Source organism: Gopherus evgoodei, chromosome 11 (assembly GCF_007399415.2).
Source record: "Gopherus evgoodei ecotype Sinaloan lineage chromosome 11, rGopEvg1_v1.p, whole genome shotgun sequence".
Taxonomy (NCBI): Eukaryota; Metazoa; Chordata; order Testudines; family Testudinidae; genus Gopherus; species Gopherus evgoodei.
The window spans coordinates 47,957,349-47,979,543 of record NC_044332.1 but is presented as its reverse complement, the minus strand read 5'-3'; the positions used below and the strand labels follow the sequence as shown (position 1 = coordinate 47,979,543).

At 38.9% G+C, this 22,195-nt stretch overlaps 1 protein-coding gene across 2 annotated transcripts in view; it reads right to left on the bottom strand.

Annotated features, from left to right (window-relative positions):
- Nucleotides 1–21,957, bottom strand: part of ITGB6 (integrin subunit beta 6) — a 48,090-nt gene extending 26,133 nt beyond the window's left edge. For both annotated transcript variants that reach the window (XM_030580766.1, XM_030580765.1), the window contains exons 1-9: nt 21,847–21,957; nt 21,659–21,735; nt 20,885–20,964; nt 18,066–18,270; nt 16,449–16,695; nt 14,638–14,803; nt 13,815–13,976; nt 12,836–12,931; nt 2,797–2,886 (exon numbers count right to left, since the gene is read on the bottom strand). In XM_030580766.1, the coding sequence (XP_030436626.1) occupies nt 2,797–2,886; nt 12,836–12,931; nt 13,815–13,976; nt 14,638–14,803; nt 16,449–16,695; nt 18,066–18,270; nt 20,885–20,964; nt 21,659–21,719 (1,107 nt within the window). In that variant the 5' untranslated portion in view covers nt 21,720–21,735; nt 21,847–21,957. The remainder of the gene's footprint in view (nt 1–2,796; nt 2,887–12,835; nt 12,932–13,814; nt 13,977–14,637; nt 14,804–16,448; nt 16,696–18,065; nt 18,271–20,884; nt 20,965–21,658; nt 21,736–21,846) is intronic.
- Nucleotides 21,958–22,195: the final 238 nt, after the last annotated feature.

The window sequence follows — 22,195 nt, the reverse complement described above, 5'->3', positions numbered from 1 at the left end:
AATCATGAGATTAAAAATAATAAATATTGTGTTCTTTTGATTTGCCATCTGGTGTGGGGATGTTTAGGGTTACATGGTCAAGCTTTTCTCTGCAGCCATGAAGGTAAGAAAATTCCTTTAAAAAGAAAGAAAAAAGCAAAAAGCAGTGGTTCTCACACAGTACTGATTTCAGCAGCTGGGGGTCTAACAAAAGCATCAGTTACCATGAGAATGATGCTAAAATAAGGAGAGTTGGCAATGCAGACTTTATAAGATGTTCCACACAATAGTCTGGTTTTCAACTCCTTGCTCCATCAGCTGGATTGGAGGTCCGGGGCTGGAATTGAGGTGCAGACTGCAAAGCTTTTAAAAGTGAAATTATAATTGTAAGTACAAATTAAATGCTGCTGTGCATAAGCCCATCATCCTTTTGGTCAGATGGATGGGATAGATCTTTATCACCACGTCTCCATTTTCTATTTAAGAAATGTTTTTTTAAATTAAAAATATGTATCACCTTCAGCTGAAAATGAATGGAAATCCGGGGTCAAACTCCACCCTGTTTTCACCTCCATGACTTCAAGAAGACGACTCAAAGCTAATGGGTTACGTGGGCATAATTGGGAGCAGAATCTGGCTCCCAAGTACATTAAACGTTCCTGCAGAAGCACTTTTAACTCAAAGATTTCCTGAATGAAACAGGCATCAGCGGTGTTACAAACTTGAGCCTTTGCCAGCAGCTCCCCCAATCAAAACTGGTACCTGATCTGTTTAAAATATTATTCCTTCAATCTTTATTACCCTGTAAGCCAAAAGGGACCTGGCTGCCGGAGAGAATGGAATTCTTTGTCTTTTTAAGAATGCTGGAATAATTTAGGAATCAACAGGCTTGATTTCAGATATAATGCAACTTGAATGAGTGCTTTGAAGATACAAAGCTAATACAGAATTTAACCTTTGTCAAAGCAAGTCGCGACATGCTTACTGGAGACTATGAATCACACTGTGGAGGGGGACGTGGGGAAAAATGAGAACATTTTACAACAAATATTTTGACAACTCATAGTTTCCTAATTTGCTTACTCCCACTGAAGATTTTAGAGGCCAATACATCTGAGAGTTATATTAATAATAACTTGAGTTTCTATAGTGGAAGTCATATAAAGAACGTAAAGCATTTTAGAAACATTCACAGATTTAACCTAACACCATCCTTCTGAGGTAGGTAATTATTATTATTCCTAGTTTACAGATGGGGAAACTGAGGCAGAGAGAGACAATGCAAGGTGACACAAAAGTGTGGCAGAGCTGGAACTAGAACCTAGAATTCCTAAGTCCGAATCCTGTGATTTTTAACAAGTCCACCTTTATTCCCACCACAATTTCAGCTTTTCTACACTCCCATCAAATATAAGGAAATGGTATTTCATTCAATGAGGCATCACTTCATTTTTATTTAAAATATTCTGCAAAATGAATATTACCCTCAAGGAGGTGGGAAGGAGGATTTTCTTAGTGTTTGTGTTAACTTGCTTTTTGTCCTTAAAAGAGTTTCAGACACGAACTAATGGAATAATTAATCTTTAACATTAATAAAATGGACATGAATAAATTCTGAGTCTCTCAGCCAGGGGGCCTTGATTCATATGTGGCACCAGAGGTATCTACATGAGGCTCTCCTTGGCACTCCTCTCACCCTCTGCCTTGATCAGAGGAACCCTGTACTTTTCAAACTAGCCAAACTATTTGTGGAGTGCTGAGCAATGTGTGGGAGCAGCCAGGATCCATTTCCCAGCTTCACCTCTCTTGCAGATAGTAAGTGAAAGTGGCTTTCAATCCATTAAAGTTGGAGTAACAGTAGCTATGTCCTAAAATTCCATCCTCAATTAACAGAAGGCATTTAGCCTTAGTCCTATGTTAAACTCCAGAAGCGGAATCCTGGCTCCACTGGAAGTTTTACCATTGACCTCAGTGGGGCCAGGATTTCACCCCAGGTCTATTACAATAGTAGTCCCTTGATTGATTGACTTTAAAGTGCATTGTCATTTTTTTTTGTTTTTACTTTATTGAAAATCTGTTGGTATTTATTAGAAAACCCATAGTATAAAAAGCTATTACAATTAATTATAAAAGATTTCACAATTTGTGTTACTTTTTTCTTTGTCCTGCAAACCAAAATAATTTTGTTGAACGTATTAGAGATATGATATAAATAAAGGACGTGAGAATGAAAAAGCATGGGAAATGATCATTTCAAAGAGGGTTTATTTTAAATACAGTAATTGCTAGAGTACATGCTTGTAATAGAGAAAAGTGAAGTAAAGAAAAAAAACCCAGAGACTAGGACCCTCAATATATTACTGTAAATGTACCCAGAGACATACCCCTAACTATGTATTTTATAAGCAAAGCTCTGAAAGGCAGCACCAGGTTTATGTCCTTATTTGTATTTCCCCACATAATCTTAAATACATTCAAATCTTTTTTTCCTGCCTATATTCCATTCTTTAAAAACATTAGAACAACCTCACAGCGGCACCACCACCTAGCTAAAGCAGAGAATAGCATTCTTAGTGCATTGCTTTCCAATATTACTGCAAAACAGTGTGATGAATATGCTCAAACAACATTTGAACTTGCATGTTCTTATTTTCAGGAGCGACGGAAAGTTTCTATGATGCAGGGCATCTGTGCACAACTGATGCGCTTATTGTAAACAATGCAGAAACAAAACCAAAGGCATTTGTTTTCACCAAATCACAATTTAATTGCTGAGAATAACAGACATGCAAAAGGAGAAATATGTTATAAACATACCTTATATGCATCAATGATCAATTGGAGAATATTTCCAGAATCTTTCTGAAGTTGTCCAACAGTAGCTCCAGGAATAAGTTTGGCATAATTCTGGAAAGAACAAGTATAAAATATAGACTTGAGCTGTTAACAATAATTTGAAAGCATAATTGGTAATAGGTGGTATAGTCCGTCTTACTGGCAACCTCCTCCACTACCCAAGTGCATAACTACCAATCTAAAGAATTATGAGTAGGATTTTCAAAAGCACTTAAGTGACCTCAGAGCAAGCACAAGTCCTGTTGAAAGTCAGTGGAGGAGCACAAGTCACTTAAGTGCTTTTGAAAATCTCACCTCATAGTGTTCTCCAATTAAAATGAAAATATACTCTCAACAGTTCTATTTGTTTTTAATAAAAATAATCAGAGCCTGATTCTGCTATTCTTACTGCTATTGTAATCCTGTTCCTATGGGCCCTATATGCATTTCTTTAAGAAACTGTACTTTTCTGAGGCAGGAACATGTTAACTAGCATATAGTGTACAATGCACTAGGGCTCAGCGATGAAGGGGCCATAAGGCCTCAATAAGAATGAGACTGGTGAGCCTGGAACACAGGCTCTGAACTATTTGCTGCTGTTTTTTGACTGGAATAGAAACCACACATTAATCAATGGTTAGTTATAATTCAGGAAGGATGCCTGACTAGTGCCATGTTTATATGCTGGTTTTGTGTAACCAAAATTGTGGTCATTTAATGTCCAGTCTCACCTTTGTGCTGTCATTGTAGCATGACACTCAGCAGCTAGTTGTTAGAACTAGTAGCTAATATTAATCTCAGCTGGTGATTACTACAGTGCATTTAGGGCTTGAACTGGTGCCTATTGACGTCAATGGGACTCCTTATAGATAATGAAATGGGCAGTTAAAGAGAAAATTGGTAACATGATAAACTCTGCAGAAGAAAGCTGCTGTTATAATGCTGATTTTTTAAACATTAAAAGCATTTAAAAAAATCAATGAAGGTGGACAATTTGACTCCCTTAAATCTCTCTTATACTTTGCACTTCCATCAGTATTATGCTTACTTGAAATATTATGTATGAAATACCTACCATTCATTACATTACTAAAGTGCTATTTAAAATCAGCACGATTAAACACATTTTATGTTACAACAGGCGATTTGGCATGCCTGACTCCTGTGAATTATAGCATTCTGTCTTTAAAAGATTGTTCTTAGAATATAGAACTGCATTTAGTAAACATGGGCATTATGCAGGCTGATTATAAATGAGAGTTGGAGAGTCTGGAATCTAAAATATCACTGCCTTTTATCTGGGGCATGCAAAACAAACAGCAGGAACATACTGGGCTTCGGGCCATATTCTACCTTTCCTCTTTGCATAAAAATACCATGGATGACAATGTGAGTTCCACTGAAGGCACAGGTGCAGACTGTGGATTGATTTTAAGAAAGTTTCCATCTTTGAGCATATGTTTTAATGTTTTTTCCATATAAAGTTTCCGAGCCGATTTACCAGTGTGGTGTGATTGCTTTGAATCTCATGGTTAATATTGTTAACCAGTTATGGCAGGTTGTCTTTTTAGTGCTAGTGTGACACAAATAGACCTAACTTTTTAGCATGCATTTACTAAATAGTTGATTTATTTTATTTACAGATATATTTGCAAAATTCTGCTCTGACTCATTCTCAGTGGAGTTAATTTGAAATTGCTTCACTGAGGTCAGTGGCGTTGCACATGATTTGCACCAGTGTAAATGAGAATAGAACTTGTGACATGATCCAGGGTGGAAGAGTACTATGTCAAATTTAGAAGAACTACATGACGTTTTTTGAACAGATCTTAAGCCTAGAGAGCTTCTGATGCCATTTGGCTATGTTGAAATGAGAGTTTTGAGCAGGTCATTTTTAAACTATATTCTCTTTGTCTGGAAGCAAAAGAAGAATTGCTTCAAAAGAAGAATCATTTTGTTTGCATGGCACAGGATTCCATTTAGTTAGAAAAACATTTTTGTTGTTTTTAACTCAGCTTAAATTAGAATGATTTTTAACATAATTTTCCGTGAAAATACATTTCAATTAAGGAAAAACTGTTTTGAAAACCTCCAAAAAAATTCCAAGAAACCCAAAGCTTTAGACAAAATTAGCAAGCAGTTTCATGAAAACCTAAAATACCAGTGGATTCCCCTACCCTAAATGTGATACACATAGTCTGTTAAACTTTCATTGTTATCACAATACTCATAAAAATAATTTTCAAATCAACAGCTTTTAAAAAGAAATTAATTACTTACTCTGTTATACACAGCTTTCAGCTAAGAATAATGATATATTATTTGGTCAGCCATATGTGAATATATTCCAGAGGAAGGTCTTTTTTGTTTCCTGACCTTTTCTTTTTTATAAACTATTTTAAGCCAACATGCCTCATCTGTAAACAACTTCCTTCCCCCTCATGCTCCCATGTCACTTGGTTTTTAGTTTTTGAGTAGTCTTGGCAAGTGTTTAATTTAAAACTCAATGCTACTTTAATAGCATCTGTGGTCATGCAATACTTTGCTGTTTTAGTTTTGATTCTCCCATGCAACATGACAACTGCTATTTTAAAATTAGGGGAACAGTTTGATGTTTGGTGACATAAAATACATGTATTAGTTGCCTGGGTATACCGCAAGAAGGACAGGAGACTTGTTATGGGTTTTAATCAGGCAGCAACTTTAATATATACATGTCTGGGACAACCCAGCAGATAAAGTGTACAGTGTAGGCAAATCCATGCTTATTTAAATCAATTCTCTGGGGCTTTCACTCGCCTGCCTTTGTTTAATCCATGCTTAATCAACTCAGTTTTCCAGGGCTTTCACCAGCCCCGCTTTGTTTCCATCCAGGTCCCCCCAGGCAACCCATGGCTTGGACCTTACCATCCACCAGCCTCGTGAGAGGGTTTAGGAGGGCTACGAGAATGGAGGGGGTTGGTTCCCTGCTGTGCCAGTCATAGGAGTCCCCGAACCTCTTCCCCGTTCTGTCCTTTTATCCAGGACCTCCTTTTAAGTCCTTTATCAGGCCATTTATCTGGTCACTAGCTGTCCTCCTTATGGAGTACCTGCACTGAACATCTACCCAATATTACAAAATAAGTTGCGACATATGGCCTACCACCTTTTGTACTGACCAGAAAAGGTCCATCCTCACACCTGCTGTGAGGAAGGCAAAAAAAACCACAGTCCACCAAAGCCAGTTATGGTGGTGCGAGAAAAATTCCTTCCCAGCCCAACTTTAAAAGGGGCGACTAGCTTAATGCCCACAGCAAGGCCTAACCCAGACTGCCACTTGCCTCCACTAGGGGAGGGAGGGTGGGTGTTGGCTTCCTTGCTGCTTGGACATAGAGACTTGTCCCTCCCAGGTTTCATAACTTTATGCACATTCCTGGAGGAATGGGGAGAGTGAGTCACTGCTGCAAAGTGCCTTTTGCAGCAGTTTCTGACCTTCCTCCCTTCCCTCTCCGGCCCCAACCAACCACAAAGCAGAGCTGCCTTCTTTGGGTAAGTCCAGACAACTTTTGCCCCACCTTTAGCAGCGGTGCAGTCAATAACAATATACACACCTATGTGGGAGGTAGGTCTGAGCCTAAATTGGATCTGAGGGGGATTAGGAATATTAAATGAATAAATGATTGACATATGCCATGCTAAACTAAAGGGGGATTATAAATAGCTAGAAATATAACGGTACATTTGATTATTTGACTACTACATTTATTTTAGACTAATGCCATCTATCCAAACTATTTAAGGAGCTTCTGGAGAAATTCTAGTATAGTGTTTGCCCTCCTTAGAAACTAAATTATCATCTGTCAAGATCAATTATGTTTTCTGGTCCAATAAAATACAGTTTCCAGTTTCTGGGCCTGATCCTGCAAACCTAAAGCTCCATTAGGCTCAATTATAGTGGTTTCAACTGAAGTTTTGCCTGAGTAAGGCACCGTCTATAAAGGTGCCACCAAAATGTTTGACTAAAGACATGAACCTTTGAGCATAGGGGTCCTTCATAGACTATAACTAGGCTCCCAACTAAAGTCAAAAGTGCCCTGTTTCTTGGCAGCACTGATTAGCTGATACTATTTCCACATGCGCCGAAAACTGATCTTTCACAGGCGGAGTTAAGTTTTGTCATTACATAAAGTGGCCCAGAGCAGTGCACACAGGTAGCTTTGGTGTTATGGATGAGTACATCTGCATATACTGAGTGATGATTTGGGTTCAGCTGCATCTGCTATTGTATTTTATTAAATAATGAGCTCTTTGTTCAATGAGAAACCCTTAGCTCTGACTGTATAAGCACAATAAGCTTCCATTCCTTAGCCTACTCTTGTTTCTGGAACCAAAATCATCCATTTTCCTCAAAATAGTTTATATTCCTTCTTTAGTTTTCTCCCCTCACCTCCCGCTCCTTCCATACAACAATGGAATGCATACATTTCCCAACACATACGATTACCTTGCACAACTTATATAAAAAATGATCTCATGAAAAAAATCATGGTTAGTTTTTTGACTCTTGGATTTCAGTTCACCCTTGGTCAATAATAGAAAATACATCACCCGTGCAAAGACTAAGAGATTATGCATTTTAAAGTCTCACTGACTCAATGGGACATAAGCACTTGCTTAAAGTTAAGAACATGCTTAAGTGCTTTCCTGAATTGGAGCCAAAATGCACCCTTGCACCTTGATCCTGCTCCCAGTAAAGGCAACGATAAAATTCCAATGGACTTCAGTGAACCAGGATCAAGTCCTTAAGCAAGTCATTGTCCCTCCTTGTCTCCTAGCACTCTGCCCTCTTCTTATTCCCCTAGTATCCTTCTAATTGCTCCTTCATCATATCCTTTGGAGGATCTTCCTTATTTTCCCCCCATACATACCAGGTTTCTGTGGGGATTTCACAGGGCTCTGTCCTTGGTCCCCTTATTTTCTACTTCTATATCTCATCTCTGGGTAATTCCAAATGCAAACACAAGTTCAACTACCATCTCTATGCTGAGGACTCACAGATCTCTCTCTTTCTCTCTCCACTCCAGACTTCTTCTATCCAAACTAAAATCTTGGCCTGTCTCTCTGACAACCCACTCCTGAATGTCCAGCCATTAGCTCAAGTTCAACATGGTTAAAACAGGACTTTAAACGTTCACCTCAGTCCCTCTTGCTTGCATCCTTTCTTGGTCACTCTGGGTGACACTGCCATCCTGTCTGTCCTGGGTGTCATCTTTGATTCAGACATCTCTCTAGGTCCTCACGTCTCAGCTATCTAAACCTTGCTATTCTTTCCCTATAATACCTGTAAGGATGTGTGTCTACGCTGCAATCACAGGGTGTGACTGCAGCTCACATAGACACACCTATGCTAGCTTTAATCTAGCTAGTTTGGGTATTGGAGCGAGGCTGCAGCAGCATGGGTTTCAGTGCACACTTCTCAAGCCTGTCTGGAACCCTGACCCTGGGTGGCTAGCCCACGCAGACACCCGTGTGAGATAGCTAGGTTAAAGCTAGCTCAGGTATGCTGCCTGCTGAACTGGCCTCTGACTACACCCAGGGTTAAGGGGGAAAGCGGAAGCTAGTTTTGCTCCCATTGCTTTCGTGCACTAACCCACTAAGGACTGCTCTGGTGCAAATGAGGAGTAAGCCCCAGGTTGTGGCTGCAGAAAAAGATATTTAAAGCAAAAAAAAAATTAAAATCAAAATAGAAGTTTTTAAGGTGAGTCCAATCTCCATACTCAGGGGAAAATAGTGCACGCCGAGTTCAACAGATAAGGAACTAGTAGATGTCACTCAAGTATAATCACACTGCAACATATAGTTACATAAGCAAAGGGTGTAACTAGCTAAATATTTATGGCATCCACAGAGCAGGTATTAAAATTCTATCACCTAAGGTTTGCTGGCTGGGGACCTGATCCTATGGCCAATGCAATCTTTCCACTGACTTTAATGGGTGCTGGATTAAGTCCTGCGCCTAAACTTGGAGTTATGCAGCTCCTCTTAATCTATTGTCTTATTGCATTGAAAAGATCCATCCCTCACTGAGTGCATGAAGGTTTCCTTTGGAATTTTCCAGTGGTCACGGTCTGCGCTAGCCAACACCATTCTTATCAAAGGTTTTATGTTTCAGTATCTCTGTGTCAGTTTTATACCAGTATCAAAGTTATCAAGTGGCATGCTTTGTTCACTGGGAACTGTATACTAAGATTTACAACTAACAAAAATGTGAGCCATTGTTAATCCATCTATTACTTTTTGTTCTCTACTTTCTTTGTCAGAAAAATAAAGTGCCATCATTTTCTGTCTTGTATAGAATATAGCAATTCTTTTAAACATATTCTATCTACTGCTTTCATCTTTTGCATGTTACACTCTGTCACTTAACTGAGTATCTCCTGTTATTGTTCCTTGTGCACAGCCTCACTAACCTGCGGGTTAGATGGACAGTTAGTCAAAGCAAATATAAAATAATAATAATAATTAAAAAAATCAGACTTTTATGGCTGTCTTTCACAAACATCAAAGGACATATCTAAAACTATGGGACGGTATTGTCATATTCCCCACCTGTGTCAATCAAACTCAGAATATTAACCTAGAAGTCTGATTCGCCCATACTCATGATTATAAAGAAAATGTAATATGACAATATAAATCAAGATTATAAGACTGCAAACACTGAATTCTGGTCTAGGAGTTATTTTTAGACACTACAGATTTCTTCACAACAGCTTGACTTGGCAAAAATGTACATAATAAAGTAAGATGGATACTGGCAGTTCTCTTAATGGGGGCATTGTGCCTATCCACTGCGCAGCTCAGAGTGAAAGAGAAGAGAGGAAAAGGCCCCTTATGTGTGGGAATTGCTCCCTGTAAAAAATCCCCAAAGACATTACACTTCCAACTCTCTCCTTAACCCACCTGCGCTGTGACTTCACTTCTACCCCAGCTCAGGGAGAGTTGGCTGGAGAACACAGGGAAAAAGGCCAAAAATAGCATGGCTCATCAGAGAGACGTGTTGCCAGGGAGGCTGAAACCAGGGACTGCAAGGATGGTTAGGTCTTCATGTGTAATCTGGGATAGGTGAGACTACAGCTGGTCTTTTCTATAGATCCTCCAGATCCAGTGTTATAAGGCCATGGGTACAATTTTCAATAGGCCCCTTAGCCATTTAAAGTTTTAGAAGATTTTTACCATGTCCCCTCTACATCATGGGCGGTGGGCATAATAGGCATGGGGAGGCTTGGCTCCCCTAGTGTAGCTGCTGCTGCTGGACCCTGGTTGCAGGTTTGACAGGGGAAACTTTTGTTTTTTACTATTCCCCATGCAGGTGCCGGGGCAGCTGAGGAGGCGGTATGTGCTACTCAGCTTCCTGGGATCATCAGTAATCTCCCTGGAGTCCAGAGAGATTACTAATGAACCCAGCAAGTTGAGTAAGGCATACTGCCTCCTCAGTCACCCGGAACCTGTATGGTGCTTATCAAAAGCTCAGGTTCCTCTTCCAGAAGAGAAAAGAAGAGAAGAACTTTTGAATTTTCCTTGGGGGCAGCATAGGGTCTGCAGTGGCTCTGGCTGACCTGGGGCTCCTCCACGCAGGTTGGAGCAGGGGGGAAGAGCTTGGGGCTCTGGCTGGCCCGAGCCTCCTCTAGCATGGGAGGGGGGTGCAGAGGGTCTCAGGACTCCAGAAGAGGGGGCAGGCAGAAGGGGTGGGCCGGGGGCTAGCCTCCCTGAAGTGGGGCTCCACCTGCCACCTGCTCCACAATGACACAGACACCTCATAATGGAGGGGAAGGGGCTTATCAAGCACAGAATTGTCAGATTACTTTTCTATGGTTTTACTGCAGATGGGAAACAGGCTTTTTCTCACTCATCTTTGACTTATTTTTACTCATCATTTTAAACAGGAACTTTAAGTGTTGTGGGCCCACTCCAGGGATGTCCTATCACTCCATACACTGGTTCTGCTGGTACTGGTCACTGGGAAATTCCCCAGCTATAGGAGAATCTCCAAGTATATTCAGTCTAGGCAGGAGCGGCACCAGGGTTTTTGGCGCCCTAGGCGCAGGGCCAGCTCGCCCTAGGCGTGCCTGCGGATGCTTCACCAGAGCCGCGGGACCAGCGGACTGTCCGCAGGGACGCCTGCAGGAGGTCCACTGGAGCAGTCTGCCACCCTTCCAAATCCTAGGTGGTCGCCTAAATGGAAGCACCGGTCCTGAGTCTAGGGGACAAACTGGGAGTACCTGGGGAAAATGTGCATGCTGACACAAGTTATGGCTGCTTTAGTTTAGCTGAGGGATGGAACTGCCTCTGGCCAAACCCTGAATAGATGCACAACGGTGGTGCAAAGTATCTTTTCCACTCCTTGCCCCAGTCCCATTTGCAATAAAATGTCTAATCTCCTCTCCACCCTCTCTGCTCCCATTGCCATGCAATGACTTTTTAAACAAAAGAGTCTTCATGTAACTGAGACTTGTATTCTTCACTTCAAACAATGCTAAGTATCTTTTCTCCCTTCAGTGCATACAGGCAGTTAGATGTCAGGGGGAGGGGAGAAGTTCTCCCTTCTATTTTGCCATTTTGTACTTTATATTTCCTGCTACCTTCCAACTTATCTCACTGAAAAGAAGTTTCAAACTGAAGAGCAGGAAGAAAACTCTCAGATCACGTAAAAACACATTGAGAGATGAACAAAAGTTCATGCGGACATTTTGTTTCAAGGGGTATCCCTGTCTCACAGGAGAAAAAGCAGGCTCAAACATTAGTACCCAGCATCTTAAGATACAACTGTCTAATGCTAGTGATTATGCTGAACAGTTTAGATAAGAATGTTCTACCCTGAAGCTTATCTACTATGACTTAAAAAGTACTTATTCACAGTGTGATTCAACATAAAACCCAATTTACAATTACGTAAAGAACCATAAAATCAGTACATGATGAGGTGCTTTCAAAGTAACTGAGTTTTTAGACATTCTAAATCAGGTATCTAATTTTCTAGCTATATTTTTAATTAAATATGCACCTTGCAGGGTTGAATCCTCAATGCTAGTCTTCTCAAGTGGTACTATATAGGGCCCTTCATTTTCAATTTTTATTGGGAATTTATCAGACAAAAAACAAACAACAATAGCAACAAAATCAGGTAAATATCAGTGCAAAAATCTATTATTAACTTTTCTGGGTAAATATCAGGGTTTATTTTGGTGGATGGAAAGACAGAGGAAAAAAGTATTCAGTAGATTAATGCTTTGAATTTCGTTCATCAATGTGGTTTGCTGCAGAACTAAAATAGAACTCAAAACACAATGCCACCTCAGAGTTTAAGAAAACAGTATATATCTCTAATCCCCAGATAAAACTTTTCATTTGAATAAAAAGTTTACTGTTGTAGACTTAGAACTATTAGACTATGAACATTTACATTTAATAATTGGGCCACACCATTTGCAGTGAATATACTCATAATCCTTTTCTCCTATTTTTGTTTTCTTAAAACTTTTGAATAGTTTCATGTGTTCTGAAATGTATTCTGATACAGATTTTCATTTTCTTCCCATTTTAGCGTGTTAAATCTTTAAAGCATTATCTACTAACAGCTTGAAATGTGGACGTGGTGGCATGAGATTCATCAGTGTGTTCAGATGCACACACAGTTCTGAGCTTGCAGGCATGCCTGTTTATAGTGTCTATCTTCTAATCGAGACTAATACATAGCCTTACTTCAACAGACAGCTTTGCATATACACACAGACTAATATATATCTCATGCAATGTATTGTATTGTATTTTCCTGAAAAAAAAAACAGTTATTTTTTACATATTTGAATGATATAAAAGTAGGGTGAAAATTGGAAATAAACTGAATAATACTTTTTGTAAAACCCTGGAAATTTTTGGTAAAAATAATTTTAAACTGAAAAAGAAAGGGCTTATGTATAAACATTATCAAAAGGAACATTAAAGCAAAACACTGGAGAATTACACATTTTAGTTACCTCACCTCATAGAAGTAAACTTGTTCCTTTGTTACAGCAAAAATTAGTAAAACGTTATTTTGCACAAGCTTGTCTGTTAGTTGACCAATTGTTGGATACTCCTGAAAACAAATATAGAGAGCCAAATCAATCCCTGTTTTACAAAAGGACCAAGGAGTTAAAAATAGTGATGAAAAACATTGCATGTTATCTTTAATGAACATACATTCATACCATGCTCGGTGTAATATAAATATATAATTACAACTACATGTGTACAGAGTAAGTGTGTATGTGCACATAGAGCCTTTCCTTCTGGTGCTCACATTACCCTGAAGAGACTGAGTGCTCCACCTGTATGTCATGCTTTGGTGCTTGGGGTCAGGAGGTTTTAGTCCACACTGGAACACAGGCCTTTGGAATATTCTTTAAATCTCTTAATTTAAATCTCTTAAATCTCTGAATTTAGACTCTAAGAAGGTAAGAAAACTAACTCTTGGGGGCAAGGACACTACTTACCTAGCACAATATGGCCCACATCCTAACAGGGGCCTTTACCATAATAGAACTATTAATAACAGTATTAGTCTGAGCACTTGACTCTTAGTTTGAAATGTTTTTCTGACCTCAGCAATGTCCTATACATTCCTGAACCACTCCTTAATTTACTTCCTTTAAGACAAGTGATGAAAACATATTTTTGCTCCTCTCTCAAGGAGAGGATGCCAATAGGTTCTGTTCCACATGTTACCCATGGTGGCAGTTATTGGGAATAAGAGGTATCACTTTTTCTAATCATAACATGTTCTGAGATCACTTAGGTCAAATTGCTGTGTCCTTAGTTTTGATTTTATGAAAATATGTGATTAAAATTAAAATGGATGACATCAAATGACTGGATTTCCCAACTCCTACTGCATATCACTGAACACTATCATTAATATTCCAATTCATCTTTCCTGTACTTTAAAATTCCACAATGAAAAATTGTACAAAGCACGTTACCAAAACTGTTGACATGGAATATTCATTATTGTGGTCCAAGTGACAATGCCCATCATTTGGAATAACAATCCCTGCCAGTTTACTGTCCATCCCAAAATGGGAATCAGCATCACTCACAAACACCAGCAGATGTAGAGAGTCATTTCTCCACCCAATCTTTTCCTGTAATTAAAATGTAACGGTTTAGTATAGACTTTGATTATATTGATAGGAATAATACAGGATGATGGGGTACAACGCAGAAGAAGAGGTCTTTCAAAGAGATCTTTAAAAGGTAATGTCCTCTCTGCTTTAAGCAGACATCAAAAGACACCATGACAATTATTTAACAGAGTTCACCCCATTGCCTTTGACCAACATATCTCCTCTTCTCATTGTTGTGTTGAGTGAAGTGTGTATAGCTGTTTGTCATCTATATAAAATATTGTGAATCATTAAAATATTTAAAGAGAAAAAATTGAAGAAACTATTATGATTATGTGGTAATTTTATTGCTTTTCATTTCCCATAGACACCCGATTATTACATGATCAGTGCTTTTATTGATGGAAACTACAAAACAATCATTTTTCAATGTGCGTATTTAACTTCATTTTATATACTTTTCTAATGAAAAAAGAGATAATTTGAATATACCTTTACAGTCTGACCAAATACCCACTGAAATCAGTGGGGGGCCATCCATTGATTTTAGTGGAGTCAGATCAGGATCAAAGTCTACATTTTCAGAAAACAAGAGCTGCTTATTTTTTTTTAAATACCATTAAAATCTATTAATATTAAAATGTGGAGTAATAAATATTACACCTAGAGGTTTCATTACCTTGCAAACAGCTGCCTGCATAATTGCATCAAATCCTCCCTCTGGAGTATCTATATTAGCTGAGATTTTCTGTTCTTTCACAATTTCATTGAATCTTTCAGCGTCATTTGTTAATGGCAAAACATGTTTGTATCCAAAGGTGGGTAAGCAATCACGTGGAACACTTCTATAAAATAAATGATATATCTATGTCTATATCTTACAGCCAAAGGAGAGACAGAATGCACACAGGGTAGTTTCTTTGTAACTCTATCTAGCTTAGTTTTCAGGTGAACATCTCTTCTGTGTAACTTATGTGACAGACCCAGGCCAGTGCAGTACAGGAGTCTGGTAGAGGGCAAATATACTAGTCACTGGATGAGTAGTTTTCTGTTCCCTGAGTGACCAGAGCAGGGGCTGCACTAGAGTAATCAGAAATCTGCTAGAACCAATTAAGGCAGACAGGCTGATTAGAACACACCTGCAGTCAATCAAGGCAGGCTAATCAGGGCACCTGGGTTTAAAAAGGAGCTCACTCCAGTCAGGCAAAGAGGAGCCAGAGGAGAGGAAGTGCATGTGAGGTGCTGGGAGCAAGAGGCACCAGGAGCTGAGAGTGAGAGAGTGTACTGCTGGAGGACTAAGGAGTACAAGTGTTATCAGACACCAGGAGGAAAGTCCTGTGGTGAGGATGAAGAAGGTGTTTGGAGGAGGCCATGGGGAAGTAGCCCAGGGAGTTGTAACTGTCATGCAGCTGTTACAGGAGGCACTATAGACAGCTGCAATCCACAGGGCCCTGAGCTGGAACCCGGAGTAGAGGGCGGACCCGGATTCCCCCCAAACCTCCCAACTCCTGATCAGACACAGGAGGAGTTGATCCAGAGTGTGGGGAAGATCACTGAGGTGAGCAAATCTGCCAGTAAGCACAGGACCTACCAAGGTAGAGGAGGAACTTTGTCACACTTGTTTTATTAATATGACTGCTGAAATTAGTACCTTTTATAGTTCAGGTAACAGACCAAGTGAAAAAACTTCAAGGTTAAAACATAACATGACACTCAGTTAATTTTAATGAGAAACTGTGCGTTTAGATACGCTGTGGCTAAAGAGTGGTGTGAAAATGGCACTTCCCCAGGAATAGCCCTGGGAGGCATTGTGCCCCAGTGATACCCTGCAGTGGCACACTCCTCCTATGCTCCTCTTGTAATCTGTTCCAGCCCTTTACAGGGCACATTATACTCCCACCATCACCTTGCCTCCCCACTTGCTCTGAGGAGGAGAAGAGTCTCAGGCATGCAGCCCCCACTCTCCCCAAGCACCCCAGAGTTATGATCTGGGCAGGACTCATGCAGCATGGGGCTCAGGGGACTGTTTCTGGTTCTTTAAAACAAATAAATAATAAGAACATTAATAAATATACTGAACTATTGTTGTTTGGTACTTTTGAGTACTCAAAAGTATGGTGAGCCTTTACAGCTGTAACATGAATAATCCAGGATTTAAATAAATAATATATATTTCAAGCAAATTCAAGAGATATATAACTTGAGTATCAAAGTGCTAATCAGTCAAACACACCTGTAACTAGCAGGAAAATCTAAACAGAAGGCAAAATGGCAAGCCTCTTGCCCCCTTAACTCCCCCTCCCCCCCAACAACCCAACGGGGTATAGAAAATGACCAGAGTATGAACCAAGAGCCAAGTCTCATTTGCTTCATTCGCTCAGCTGCAAGTGAGTCAGATGGGAAGGCTCCAGTGAGGGCAGTGAGCAAGATTTTGCCCCCAGTGTTCCATCATTAAATAATAACACATACATAGTTGCTTTCTTTGCCTACCTGCAAGGGTTGTTTATTTCTTCAGCTGTGGTTTTGATGAATGGTGAAACTGGTTTTTCAACAAAAGACCCAAAGCCCAGTCTAAAGTTGCTTGTTAGTTTTGACATTTCTTTGGAAAGAGTTGAGCCTAATTCCTTTATTGTATTCAGATCATCATCCATGGAAGCAGAAAGGTCCATGAGGTAATAGAGATCAACTGGATAATCTTCAGTCTGGCGAACTTTAATTTCTATTGTTTCTTCATTTCCTAGTAAAGCCATAGGGGAAATGGAGAATAAATTAACACATTTAACTTTAGACAATGTTACCGTCAATATAACAATGACTGTCTGTTTATTCTTAATAGTACTGTATGTGCCATTGGTGGAATTAACAGAAAGGTATAAAATTATCAGTAAAAATTCCAAATAGAAAATCTGAAAGGCCTTAAGTAGGAATTACGTGACTGGTACAGTAAAAGTTAAGTACTAACTTCAGGTTTAGGACTATTTGATTCCTGTAGATCTAGTGTGTTAGGAAAAACAAATGGCAGAGTGCAGCTTTAAAACCTTCAGATATGAATCTATAACGAAACAGAAGTTAGCACTTGTAGGAGAGAGTGCAAGGGTTAGTGGTCTGAGTATGGGACTGGGAGAGTGGATTACAAGTGCGCCTGGGTTCTATTCCTGGTTCTAATACAAACATACTGTGTGTTGTTTAAACCTCTCTGCACCTCATTTTCCCTAGGACAAATTCTGATCTATGTTATATTGGTGTAAATCCACAGTAACGCCATAGACCTCAGGAGATCTTGCAAATCATGTTGATATCCTCAGATAAAAACACTATACGACAGATTCTCTGCCGCAGCTGAGATTTTCTCAGGGTAGCAAAGAAAAGGTGAGACACTGGGGAGCTGGCTATGGTTGCAGTTTCCCAATTCTCTCCTCATCTCTGCCATGGCCTGAGTGCAGGATACAGAAGCCTCCAGAATAGGTGCTGCTGGGACCTGGAGGTGCTGCTGTCGTGGCCCCTAACCTGAAGTGGATTCCATTATATATAAGGTTTACAGTTTGGTTTAGTGGCTCTTAGCAAACCCACTATAAAAACTGTTCCAGCACCCCTGGCCTTCAGACTTCTCTAACCAATACCAGCTGGCCACATCCCATGGGATAGCTCGCCTACTGTGCTATGACCATGGCCCCTTCATTTTCACCCTCAATACACCTCCTGCATCAAGGGCACAAGAAGAACTGTAAGGAACTAGCTCTTCCAGCTCTATACCCACGGAGCGAATTCCCAGCCCCATCGATGTATGACATTTCCATTCCCTTTGTGCTGCCCCCGGGCAATGAAGAAAATAGAGCAGGGGGATTAATCTCCTTTTACATAAATGCAAAGTACTTTGGGGGAATTTAAATAGATCTTATCTATTTTAGATCTATCCATCAGAGTGACACATGATAAATATTCACTAGGTCTTATATGATTACAAGTAATGCTTAATTTTGAATTTGTTAATATATTTTATTTAAATACAGTAAATACATTGTTTTTTAGATCATTAACCATTTATTCTGAGAAACCTGGAAAGATAGCATTCAGGAAAGAATCACAGTTATGAACTGAATAACTTACCTGGTCGCAGTCTAAAAGTTAACTTTTGAGGGGAAATCTGTGTGACATCAGAGTTATTCTTCTGGATTCCTATGCTAAGGGGCTTATTTTTGTGAATTTCTACTTTAGAAATGGGAAATTCAATAAATTTCAACTGACATCCTTTCGACAAAAGATTTTCTGGAGCATCACACCTTCCGTGAACTCCAGATGAGTCTGTATAATTCTGAAACAATCAGCAGAAAGAATGGAAGAGTTAAATTTATTATTGAACAATGGAAAATAAATTATTTTCTGACCATCTTACACTTGATGTTTAACTAACACCATATTTTCATGACCATGAATTTAGCCCAGAGATACACGTGGCACTTGTATTCACTTCCTTGAATTCAGCTCTATGTGCTGTTTGGCCTTCTCCTGCACTTAGGATATGATCAATCTAAAGCCCATTGAAGTCAACAGGAGACTTTCCACTGACTTCAATAGTCTTTGGATCGGGCCCCAGCTTTCAAGCAAAACTTTCACCAACTGGAATGGGAGTTTTATGATTATATATTACTCTTCCTCTTCAAAGCACTATACTCACATTAATTTCCACAACATTGTTGTAAGGTATCATCATTGCTGTGTGAAAACTTTGGCAGAGAGGCTAAGTGATTTGACCAAGGCCATAGAAAGACTCCATGTCAAAGCTGGGATTAAAATTTAGAAATTCCTGGTTTCCAATCCTGTGCTCGTATCACTGGTCCATACTCTTTTCTTGTGCCTATATAAGGAATTTAAACTTTGCCCTTAAACTGCAAATGTCCCCTGAATTTTGTCACTGAGTAACACTCTGTCAAAGTTACATCAAAATTAATTTAAATCCACAAAAGCCCAGAAATTCAGAGTTAATGCTAAGACTCTGCTCTTCACTTCCCACGGGGAGTCAAATTCTGTTCATGGATATGTGTGTCTCTCATTGATTTCAGTGGAAACATAGGAGGGAAAAAATTGCCTTTCTGTACTTGGGGCCACTTCTGATATCTACTCAGACAAAACACCCATTAACTACAGGATCAAACCCAGTGTATGTAAAAATCACCTATTATTATGAAACCTTTGGAAAGCAAAGCATACCGTCTGCAGTAGCTAACACTGAATTTTCTGGCTTCTCAAAACATGCATTATCAGGTAAACACATGGTTCAGGGCTAGTTAGAATGTGTATTTTTATCCAATAGACTATGATGGCTGCTTTTATTGAGTCTAGCCTGACATTAAAATAAATATACAGTTCTTAAATACCCCACATCACCTGAGTGCAGCAAATAAATCCATGGGCAAACATCATATTTATTCTACTGACATTTCCAATAAATGCACATGATCTATACATGGTACTTCCAAACTCAAGAACTTAGTTGTTTTCTTTTTGTGTTTTATGAAAACACCCAATGGCAACTGGCCTAATTATGTACCTAATAGCATGGAAAATTTTACACTATGAAATCCTGCATTTTGAGTTGTACAGGAACTGTTTTTTAAAAAAGCATAGAAAAGCCACTTTTTTGCGGGGTGCGGGTGGGGGGAAACTTCCTAGTGTTATCTTTCAAATTGCTAAATTGCTTTTAGTAAAAACTGGATTAAAAAAAGAATGGTATGTCAGTTTCATCCAAGATGGTATTTCTACTGTTCAACTAAAACCACCTAAGGAAAGTGTTTATACATTATTTAAAGAGTCCCTTAGAGGAGAGCTATAGAGGTAGGAACAGTAAACCACCACAATAAGGTATTTTAACACACATTCTGTTTCTCTTTCATATCTGATCTGTGTATTGTGTTTACATATTTATTACGTGCTTTGGATCTGATCCTTTGAAATGCTTAGCACCTTCACTTGCCACTGAAATCCATGGCTATGACGGGTGCTCAGCAGGACAAAAGTATCAAACACAATCCACTTGACTAAGACATTATTTTAAGAAATTTTGCAGTACATAATAATTCAAAATAATCTGATCAATAATTCAAAAACTAACCAGCAATTGACTGGCTAGCTGTTGGCTGAAACAGATTCACAAAACCTTGTGTTTGTCTATCTGTATTTATAAGAGCCAAGATTTCCAAAATCTAAAGTTAGGCTTCTAAAAATCATATCTAGGCTCCTGAATAAGCAGCCGTCTTTTCAAAAGTGCTGAGCACCTAATCATTCACCTTCTGCTTTAGAAGGGAGAGGGATGTGTGGCTCTCATTTGAACCCTGCTTATTTTATTTATTTACAGCCATGTCTATTGAGATTTAATCGCAGAAGCCAACTGCTTCACAAACACTAACAAACTGAGGCTCCAGAACACCTGCTGTGAGGCCAGGACGAATTCCTATTCCTATTTTACACATTAAGAACTGAGCCACAGATAAGTTAAATGACTTGCCTGGGGTCACACAGGAAGTCAGTGACATATCTGGGAACCAAATCCGTATCTGTTTCCCAGCCCCATACGTTAGCCATAAGACCTCTGTATCTTGGGCTCTCTATCCAGTATCACAGGAGCTGTACAATCCCATCATATTCACTTCCAAAATGATGAGGGCAGCTCCTCTGATAGGTAAAAACAAAAGTGCTAAAAGCTGGGGATCTTTTTTTTTTTTAAAGAAATAGAGAACAATAAAGCATAATTTCCAGATGTACCACTTTTGATTTCCAGATAAAATTACACAGGCAATTTTTCCCCTCTAAATTCTTCATGCATTACAAAAGCACCGGCTGACCCGATTAATTCAATAATTCCATCACTCATAGCCACTGCAAACACTTAGATTGTATGGCTTTGAAATTTTTTAAATCATTTACTTTACCTCTTGAGAACACCAAGCACACTGTGGTCCAGAAAGCAAACAATCTTCACAAGTCACTGCACTCCCTGGAGAACAATTTCCTATATTTAAACCCAGGAAGGAAAGAGATTAATAATGGGTTTAATTATTCTTTTTATAAAAAGTCCCATTTTGTTAAAAATATTGGAGATAAAAAATAGTGACACATTAGGACATACTTAATATTATTGCAAAAATTCCATCATTAAAATATTTATATTAATTTAGTATTTAACTTGATCAGTAATTACACTATTACTGGTAATTAATAAAAATGTGAGCACCTGAAGGTCACTCATCTATGAACAATATGCATACTATTATTTGTTTTCTGAAATGCATTTCATAATTGTTGTTTGTTTAATCATAACTAGAATTTTTAACAAAATAGATCTGTGAACATTGTACACATTACAGTTGTTTCATTCTGCTTTCCAATGTATTTGCTCTGGAAGTTAAAATTATGCCAGGTTCCACAGATGTAGTGTGAAATTTCATGATGGATCAAACTGATTTGTTTAATTAAAATGGCTCAAAAGCCTGTGTGTTTGGTGCAGGTAGTTCTATATTATGAACAGATGTACTCTAAATACATTTATTGGCTATGAAGTCATACTACACTGTCAAAAACATTCATTAAGTGGAAAGGAATGATTGAACAGACAATATGGGAAGCTAGTTAATAAAAGTTGTTAAACAAAAAACAATGTAAAATATGCTTTTAAAGAAGCAGAGTTCACTAACTGTACGCCTTACCTTGTACATTGTTATTTCTTAGCAGAAATAGAAAGAACAGGAAAAGCAATACAATCCCCATTCGTTTTCAGTTCTGGCTGTGTGAATTAAAAGTATAAAAGAATAATTACCTTCAGGGTAAAATGATTAATGTGGAATGTTGTAAAAGTCATAGATTCCTGAAGTATGTATTCTAAGATGATACTTACACTGGTTTGAAGAGAAACTTCCAAAATACCAGGACAGAACATTAATACAAAGAAAACAAAAGCTACCTGAATAGGTAAAGACGACAGGCTGTGCATAAAAGCAACTTCAGCATGGTTATGGAACTTAACACTGCTCTTTATCTTACTTCCTTATTTTCCTTATAAGGAAAACAGGTACACAATCATAAGAAGGTGGGGGAATTCATTCAGGTACTGATTCTTTTTTTTTTTTTTTTTTTTTTTTTTTTTTTTTGGTCAACACTCGCAGTCTCTCTGGGTCCTAGAGACATCTGTCCAGGAGATTTTTATTAAGCATACAGTAACTCTAAAGTACTGGTATTCCTTTGAC